Source organism: Chrysochloris asiatica, unplaced genomic scaffold (genome assembly GCF_000296735.1).
Source record: "Chrysochloris asiatica unplaced genomic scaffold, ChrAsi1.0 scaffold00051, whole genome shotgun sequence".
Classification (NCBI taxonomy): domain Eukaryota; kingdom Metazoa; phylum Chordata; class Mammalia; order Afrosoricida; family Chrysochloridae; genus Chrysochloris; species Chrysochloris asiatica.
Genome location: NW_006408569.1, coordinates 6,919,379 through 6,928,547, shown reverse-complemented (window position 1 = coordinate 6,928,547; position 9,169 = coordinate 6,919,379). Strand labels below are relative to the sequence as shown.

General features: G+C 53.7%; 1 protein-coding gene across 1 annotated transcript; it reads right to left on the bottom strand.

The window, feature by feature from the left end:
* Positions 1-3,436: 3,436 nt before the first annotated feature.
* Positions 3,437-9,155, bottom strand: APLN (apelin). Its single transcript, XM_006862836.1, has 2 exons — positions 9,072-9,155; positions 3,437-3,589 (listed from the first exon to the last, which is right to left on the bottom strand). The coding sequence occupies exons 1-2, from the start codon at positions 9,153-9,155 to the stop codon at positions 3,437-3,439; spliced, it is 237 nt and encodes a 78-aa protein (XP_006862898.1).
* Between the last annotated feature and the right edge of the window lie 14 nt (positions 9,156-9,169).

Genomic DNA, 9,169 nt, shown 5'->3' with positions numbered 1-9,169 from the left:
ACTCGACTTTGTGAAACATCAAATAATACATACAAAGGCATTACCAAAGGTATTTATTGCTGGAAACAACATTTTCCAAGAAAGGCAAACTGGCTAAAAAGTCCCAGAGTGTTCAAAAGTAGATCAAATAGAAGAAGATACCCACCAAGGATATAAAACAGTGTTTACCTACACTTCATGAGACTGCTCTTAAACTTTTTTTAATCCCTGAAATGACACTGACCCCCCCCCCCAAAAAAATGGGGCCACCCAAACAATGCTCAACTACTCCAAAGTGAGCTTGCTGAATTGTATTTGTACTGGACATCAAGCAGAGGGAATCTGTCCTTGTATTAGTGACAAATTAGTTTGAGGCCAGTTGACCTTGAACTGGTATGGGATGCAGGCACTGACCTCGGTACACATGCAAAACATGGGCCCAGGGGAGAGGAATGCCAATCCTGAACATGACCTCCGAAAGGAAGGGCTAGTTATCAGCTTTGAACTCTTTATTATAAAGACATATTTACAAAGAACAATCTTTACAAACCAACAGTCAACACAATTATGGGAAGTGGACAATTTCTTAAAGAGCCTTAATATCTTTGTATAAATTAGTATAAGAATCATACACAACCACTTTAAATAAGACAGCCCCCTTTCAGTCTAACCATGATCCTCCTCTGACCCAGACCTCCCAATTTCCTCAACCGTCCCGTTTCCTCCCCTTCCCCACAGGGCTGGGCTTGGCTATACAGGCGACAGTAGGCTGACAAGGCACATGTAAGGAGGCTGCAGGTGAAGGAGGGCTAGTCCCTGGAGGGGTATCAGTGGCAGATGAGACTTTCTAGACATTGGCCAATCCCCACTCCAAGCCTGAGGGGTGTGGGGGAAGGCTGGCACCCAGCCCAGCTCCTCAGGGTGGGCTTTGAAGCAGTAGCAGCAGCAGCAACAGTAGCGTTAGCAGCAGAGGTAAGGGACTCATGGGAGAGGAGACACATACATTAGGGGCTACTGTGGGACTCAGGGCACCCTGAATCCCCTGCCCCTGTACAAACATAAGTGGGCATCAGGCACTTGTCTCCCCTCTTCTCCCTCCTGGGAGGCATCTGAGAAGGAAGCGTGCCCAGACATAAGGCGAGAGAGGCTACCTTTGGGAAAGGCTTCTCATGGAAGGTGGGACCTCCTGGGGTGGGGGGGATGCTATCCCAGCTACACTTCCTCCCATCTTCCCTTCCTTTCCTGTCTTCCTTCACTAAGGACAGGCTACAGTGAAGGAAGGTCCAGTCAATGCGAAACTCCAGGACCCAGGCGATGGCGCCAGGGAAGGGAAGGCCATGAAGTCAAACGCTTTCAGACCATCTCTTGCCTCCTGAGAACCAGTAAAGGGGTCTGAATGGTCATTTCAGGACTTATCCCATCCCTGTTAAAATATCTATATCTAGGGGTGCAGGGATGCTGCAGGGACATGGGCAACTGGCCAGTTCCAGAACTCTGTAGTCTAGGTTGGGAGGTTGGGGAGCGGGGGCAGCTCCATCCCCACTATAGGGCAGTTCACAGCCAGCCTGCCTCTCTCCCTCCCAGCCATCCCTGGTCCAACCCTGGAAAAAGGCACTTTCTTTTTCTTTCTTTTTTTTTTAAGACATCAGAAAGAGGGAAAAGGGTATCATGAAGTGGGAGTTGGGAGACCTGGGTCCTCATTCTGGCTCTTTAGTCACCGTAAGTAGGTCACTACCCATCTCCAGACCTTTGGTTTTGCAGGAGTGTGCCCGAGGGGACAGAGGGAAGTGGTCTCCAAGGGGCCTTTTGGCTGGGATAGTCTGTGATTCTTGGCAAAAACAATCTTCCTGCTTGACTTTGGCTCCTGGGAGGGTCTAGAGCCATCTTAGGCTCAGAGTTCCACTCCATGGGACTAACTGGTAGGACTGAGGAGGGTGAGAGGGACACAAAAAGGAAAAAGTGACCAAGTATTACTTTGTGGGGCCCTGTCCCTAGCCCCTTCCTTAGCTGGGACCTTTCTCTTTTCCCAACACACACACATTCCAATGGCCTCCAGTTCAGGGACTGGCCCCTCCCCGACTAGAGGCTCGCTGCTCCTCTCCGTGTTTCTCTCCTGGAGACCAGGCTGAAGGGTCCAAGGGACAAGAAGGCATGTGGTGTGCTGGGCCTCAGTGAAACAGAGAAGTGTCCACCCAGATCCCGAGATTCCCTGGTGGCGCAATGGTCAAGCACTTGGCTGCTAATCAAATGGCTGGTTTGAACCCACCAGTCGCTCCGTGGGAGAAACATGTGGCAGTCTGCTTCCGTCACAATGACAGCCTAGGAAACCCTGTGGGGCAGTCCTAAGGGGCCACTATGAATCAGAGTTGACTTTACAACAGTGGAGTTTGGGCTACCCAGACCCCAAGGCACACAGGAGGAAAGCAGGCCAGGTGAAGGACTGGACTGTCTAGATGGGAGGGGGAGGGAGGAAAGGGAGGGTCTGGGAGGACAGACGGATGGTGAGGAAAAACTTCCAGGGTTGGGTTTCCACAGGCAGTCTAGGAAGGGGCCCAGGAGCTGGACTGAATGGATCCGTGAGAGAGACAAGGAATGCCATTCAGAGAAGCTGGTGGGTGAGAAGAGTCGGGAACATCAGCCGCTAGAATAGGTGCAAGACAAGACCACAGGGCTGTGAGGGTCTCGGAGAAGCAGACCAATTCATGGAACAGGGAGATGTGCAGGGGGCAGGCACTCAGGGGCCTTCATTCCTGAAGAGAGAGACAAAAATGAGAGAAATCACTTACGTGTTCTAGACCATTGAAACCACCTGTGCAGGGGAAAGAGACAGACTTTAATTCCCCTCACCCCACACTCAGCACTAGAAGCCCAAGGCCCTGGGTGGGTGCCACCTTGGCCTGGCTGCAGCAGGACAGAGAAAAACGGGCCAGGCCCCACACGCTGGCTTGGATCCTTCCTGTTCTTTCTGCTGACATCTTTGAGTTTTCTTTCCTTGTCACAGTGCTGGGGCACTGGCAGCCACAGCTCTCTTCCTTCTCTTTGTCTGATGGCTCCCACCCAAGGCTCTCTGCCTTCTCCCAGCCCTCCCTCAGGAGGATCCACACAGGTGGCCCTTGAAGGCATGCCCCGGGGCTACCCCTCCCTAGTCAGCGGGGCCTCTGGGGAATTCTAGAACTCTCCAACTGGGCCAGCTTGCCGGAACCCAAGCAGCACAGTGAAAGGGAACCAGCACCCAACTTTCAAGGAGTGAGGAAACCCCTCTGGGTGTCAAGCCCTCCTGGGCCTTAGTTTCTTTCCCCTGGGAAATAAAGTGATGGGCACATGCCGTACTTGCTGGCTCTAAGTCCCTGTACTGTGCGTACTGCTGGGTGGATGTGGCTGGATGGCCCTGCATCTAGTTTGCACCTCTCCCCTCCCTTGCAGTCCTGCCCACCAATGAGAGTCTCAAGTACCTGCTTCAGAAAGGCATGGGGCCCTTATGGGAGAGGCGGGGCCGCTGGCGACGGAATTTCCTCCGGCCTCCCTGCCAGGGCCCCGGGCCATTCCTCACCCCTCTGGGCTGCACCAGGTGGCGGACATTGCCTTCCTCCAGTCCCTGCCAGTCAGAAGGCTGCATCAGGGGCACTTTGGGAAGAAGAGAGCGAGGGTGTTAATGAGGGGGGAAAAAATCAAACCAGTTGCTGCTAAGTTGAGTCTATTGCACCCCCTATGTTTCAGAGTAGAATCCTCTATAGGGCTTTCGAGGCTCTGCAGGTCTTCTGATGGGCCTGTGGGTGCACTAAACCATTTGTACCATCTAGGGCTACCCCATGAGTGAGGAAGAATGCGCAGGAAGACACAAGCACAGGTCCATGGTAAAGGGCAACCTGTCCAGGAGGTGGCGCTGCTCATAGCTTTTCTCTGTATTTTCCATCCTATGAAAATGTTGCCATTTTTTGACACCCGTTGTTGTTATGTGCCGTGGAGTCGGTTCTGACTCATAGCGACCCTGTACAGGGTTTCCGAGGCTGTAAATCTTTATGCAATTCACTACTCACATCTTGCAAATGATGCCACTGAGTTTATGTCCTTTCGACAGTTATATTGTACTTCTGACTGGCACAAACATCTTTTTTCTTTGGCACACCACAGGGCATGCAGTTTGGGACATTCTGCCTGAGCTTTGCTTGGGGCACAAGATGCACTAACCCCCACTGAACTCTTGTCAGCAATATACTTAAAACATTTCAGCCATGCCTCCCGTGCCCATCACACCGATTCAACAGTTACTCCGATGTTGTCCTATATGCCTTTGTTACCTCTGGTTCTATTCCTTGCTGAAGTATTTATATTATGTAGTATTATATATAGTATTGCACTTTTACATCCTTTGGTATGCACGTTGAGTCCTAGACAGCTCACACCTCACCCAGAGCAGCCCCTCACTGTTAGGGCTTCTACAGGGCTTGCTCCCTCTTGCCTGTGGCCGAGAGCTTGGGGGATGGTCTCAGATTCAGCCTGCCTTAAAACCAACTCGATTCTACTCCCCTGTAACCAGATGTAAGCAACCTGTTACCATCGAGTTGATTTCCACTCATGGTAACCCCATGTGTTACAGAGTAGAAGTGTGCCCTATAGGATTTTCTTGGCTGGCATCTTCAAAGAACCAGATTGCCAGACCTTTCTTCCATGGTGCCACTGGGTGGATTTAAACTGCCAATGTTTAGGTTAGCAATCGAGCACAAACAGCTTGTACCACCCAGAGGTCAATAAATATAGAATGGCTTGCTGGCTGGCTGGCTGTGTGGCTGTAGCAGCAAGTGTGTGCATCAGGAGAGGGTACGTTGTTGGGTACTTCCTGACTCAATGTCCTCCCTCCTTTCACTCCCGGACCACACCCCTCCATCCTGGGTTTGAGGCCCATTTCAGTCTCAGCTGGCTTCTACTCTGCTCTCTGGGTGTCTCTCTCCAGCTGTCTACACTGAGCTAACAGTATGCACTTCCCAATGCTAGACTGAGTCCTGTCAGTGGAATGTAAGTGCTGCTAGGTGTTCTTGGGTGCAATGAGAGAGACAGCATCCAGGTCTGCCCTCATGGTGGAATAGTGTTCCTGAGACCAGTAAGGATGAAAAGTCCAGTCTCCTCCCCTTCAACTCCCCATCTGATGGTCCTCAGCATTCCCATCCATCCAGGAATTCCCACCCTTAGTTCACAGTTTTCACACAACCTCCCATTGGCTGCTAGCCCCCCACTCATACCCTTGGAAGCTCCTCCTTACCCTTCAGCCCCCACTCCACCCCTCACCCAACACTCTGGTTCAGTCCTTAACTCCTTGGCACTCCACAGTGATTCCTCCTCTGCTTGCACATAATTGCCACACATTTATTCTCCTCTTGGGCCCAAAGTAGGCGAGGTCTGGCCTTAGGGTCCTCTTTGCCCAGGCTCCCAGGGCCTGATGATCTCCCACCCCATATACACATCTCCTTAAAACCCTCCACCCAGGCTGGCTCGTTCGTGTGCACGACTTTCTCCACCTTCCCCTCTTCTCCAGGCCAACCCAGCAGTTTATTGAAGTCGTTTGGTTAGCTGGTCATACTTCTGTGCTTATGGCCAGAGTGGACAAATGTGTCAATGCTTCCCCTAAACCCATCACCTATGAGAATGGAAACAAAAATTACATCAGCACTTTAGGGAGGGTCACTCTCAGTGCCATCTGAGTAGCGGCTGGGTCTTTGATAAGCCCTCATACCAGCTGCTTCAGCTTCTGTCCTGTGTTTGACGGTCCCCTGAAGGCCTGCACTGCCCACTGACACCAGAAAGATGCTGTGAGGAGTCAGTACTACAGAAATACTCAAGGCGGGAAGGATTGTGCCTTGGGTGTAGCCAGGCTTAGGGGAAGGGCCCTGTTATCAGGTGCCACTGAACTGATTCTGACTCACAGTGACCCCATGAGATAGAGTAGAGCTGCCCTCCAGGATGGCTCACACGTTAGCCAGGTAGATTGTTCGACTAGGCCTGCAGAGAAAAACCACCCTCAGCTGATGGAGCCAATCAGTGTCTTCCCTAGGCCTGCCTTCTTCCAATCTTAAACGCTGCTTCTCCCATTTCTTTCTCTCTGGCTCTTTGGTTGGCCTGGCACCCTCTCAGCTGCCCACTCCCACAGCATTGTGGGGACTTGAGCTTTCAGGGAGGCCAGAATGTGGCTGCAAGCAATGAGGCTGTGGCTTCCTGAGAGTGGGCTTGGGCCCAGTTCAGGCAAAATGCAGTTTCAGGTCCTCTGGCAACAGCAGATTTGTACTGATGTCATTTGCACCAGCTCCTCCAACCTTTTGAAGGCCTGGGCAGCTTGTATCTCAATCGGTGGGGACACCTTGTCGCCTCATGGCATCCCCAGCACTCTGATCCTGCCACCCAGCTGTCTCCTACCGCTGTGTTTGAGTCAGACTCCCCCTATGATAGGCTGACACCTGAAACCCTGGCTTTCTCCAGTCCAAAAGAACAAATTAGAGGCAGATTCCCCTTTAGAAATGGCGCCATTCCCAGCACACTTGAAAATGTTCTTCCAGCTTATTTGCTCCTTAAAGAGAAGCTGCTGTAATCCCAAAAGTCGCAATCCTGGGTGGGGGCAGGACTGCAAACATTGCTCTTTGAAGTGCCACCAGCCAAGAAGGTACAGCATCTCAACACTGAAAACCTGTCAGGTGGCAACTAGGATTTGAATTTTCGCCTCGATTTGAACTCCAAACCGACCAGTGCACAAAGAGCTTACGTGCGGCTTTTCAGGAACCTGCCAGCCGCACCAGGAATGATGCACCTGTTTTTCTTTTCACCGCCTGGCCTATCTTGTGATCGCTTTAAAAGCGCCCACGTGTACCCGTCTGTGCCTACTCCACTGCTCCATGGTACTGCATGTGTCTCTGGGTTGAGGCTCCTTCAGGCGCCCAGCCCCTCCGCCTGGTGGCTTGAATAGCTCTTGAAGCCTGGCCCTCCATTCCACTAGCCTGAGTCCTTTGCTGAGAGGCCAGGTTCAAGTTACATGGCTACTTAGCAATTGGGGATGGAGCGGTGATGCCCCCTCCCTAAGCAGGGCACACTACCCCTGTGACTGCAGGCTTCAAGCTGGGACTGGGGAGTGGGAGGGAATGTGGGGAGGAAGGTACTCAGACAAAGACCAAGGGACACTTGGCCCTGGCCCAGCAACTCCCAGACTCAGAAGAGCAAAGTGTATCCCAGGTCAGTAGGCAGTGGAGAAGTGTTGGGGTAGGGGGCATGCCAAGTCAGAACAGAGTGTGGAATGGAGGAAGCATGGTTTTTAAGCCTGGGGACAGCATGCCAGTTTGGGTCAAAGACAAAGTGTTTCTGGGGTTCCTCCTCTAACCCAGGGCAGGAGGCAGGAGAAGCAGGCCATGTGTTCCTGGACCCTTGGTTAGGGGCCACCTACCTGGGTGATCATCCCTCACTCCAGGTATGGTCAGGGGTGGAGAAGGCAGTGGGATGGCCTTGGAACCCTCCAGGGCTAGGCTAAAGCAAAATCTGTGGGCTTTGAATGTACACAAGCCAAGGTGTCAAGATAGGGGAATGAAGACAAGAAGTGGCAGGGCTGGGGACAGCCACTCAGGCTGGCCAATTTCCCTCTCTCTGAAAGAAGTTCCCCCCTTTTCTTAGTATTGCCCCAAAGGCTGGACCCTGACAGAACTTGAGTGGTGGTCCACAGGTCAGGAGTCTCCTGGGGAGAGCATTACATGTGCAGATGGAGATGCCCCCAGCTTCTTGTGGAGAGCCCCATCCACACCCCCTCTTTCTCCTCTGAAGGTGTCTAGTGGTATCCTGTGGGGAGCTTGTCTTGCTAACTCCACAGGGCGGTAGGCTGTAATGGGGTCCTTCCCACCAATGCCTGCCTGAGAAGAAGTCTGCTCTCTTCTTACCAAAGAGGTGTCTGACCCAGTGCATACGTTTGGAAGACAAAGGCCATTGGACAGTTTGCTACCTGAGACAAGGGGTGCCAGACTCAACCAATGTGCCTTTCTGAGAAGTCACAGCTCTCTGGGTGTCAGGACAGAAAAAAGAGGTTGTAAGGTCGGTGGTTCAAACTCCCCAACCGTTCCTAGGAAACCCTACACAGCGTTGCTATGACTCAGAATGGACTAAACAACAAGAAGAAGCCGGGGAGGTCACACCAGGCCAGGTGGAGCCTCTGTGAGGCTCTGGGGCTGCAGGTCACCCTCTCATTCTGAAGGGTTTGGGACCCAGGCAAGCCCTGTGCCTTCCTCTAGGAAGTCTGCCGCCCTGCCCTCTCCTTCCCTCTGCTCCCACCTCCCTGTGACTCCAGCTCTGGCACCAGCCAACCTCAGCTTTGATTGCCCTTCGGTGGTGCCAGGCAAGCAAGTGGCAGTGACAGTCAGATCACAGAACTGTGGCAGCTGCAGGTGTGAGCTGGCAGCCCCAGGAGACACTGACTCACAGAGGGACTGGCCACCCAGCTTGGGGCTGCTGGGGACTAGGCTTGGGGGCTGCAAGGTGGGAGGCGTGGTGCAAGGGGGGGCCAGGACTCCCCTTCCCCAGCGTTGCATGGTGTCTGGGCGGAATCTGTACCTCCTGGGTTGGTGTCTGAAGACAGGGAAACTAAGGTGAAGCCTGCCTGTGGCTGGGGTAGAGGGGAGGCCCAAGCTAGGATATTGAAGAGCTGGTCCCGGGAATTGCTGGAAACTTCAGGAAGGCCTCTTGTGCAGGACCCTGGGTTAAGGAAGGAGAAGGCCAGCAGACCCCCTTCCGCTCCGGCCTGTGCAACAAGTATCACGTCTGCAGGTTGCAGGTTAACACACCATCCAGAGTGGCCCGAGCTCCCGGACCAGCCGGTGTCCCCTGACCCCCAGGGACAAGAAAACCTCCAATGTGCGAGCCCAAGCCACCGGGTTTCTTTCCCTCCGCTGATCCTGGAGGGGCGCGGGGCGCGGGGCTGGCGGCCAGGTGGGACCCGGCAGGGCAGGTGGTGATGCCCGGGACAAGCCGAGCCCGGGAGGAAGCGCTGCCCACGGCGCTGGCCAGGCTCAGGCACCCTGACAGTGGGAGGTGGGGAGGGGCGGCAGGCTGCGCGATGGGGCCGCGAGGGGCGCGGGCGTGCACTCACCTCCATACACCGATGTCAGGACAAGCCAGAGCAGCAGCAGCAGCGCCTGCACGCACCGCCACAGGTCCATGCCGCCGCCGCCGC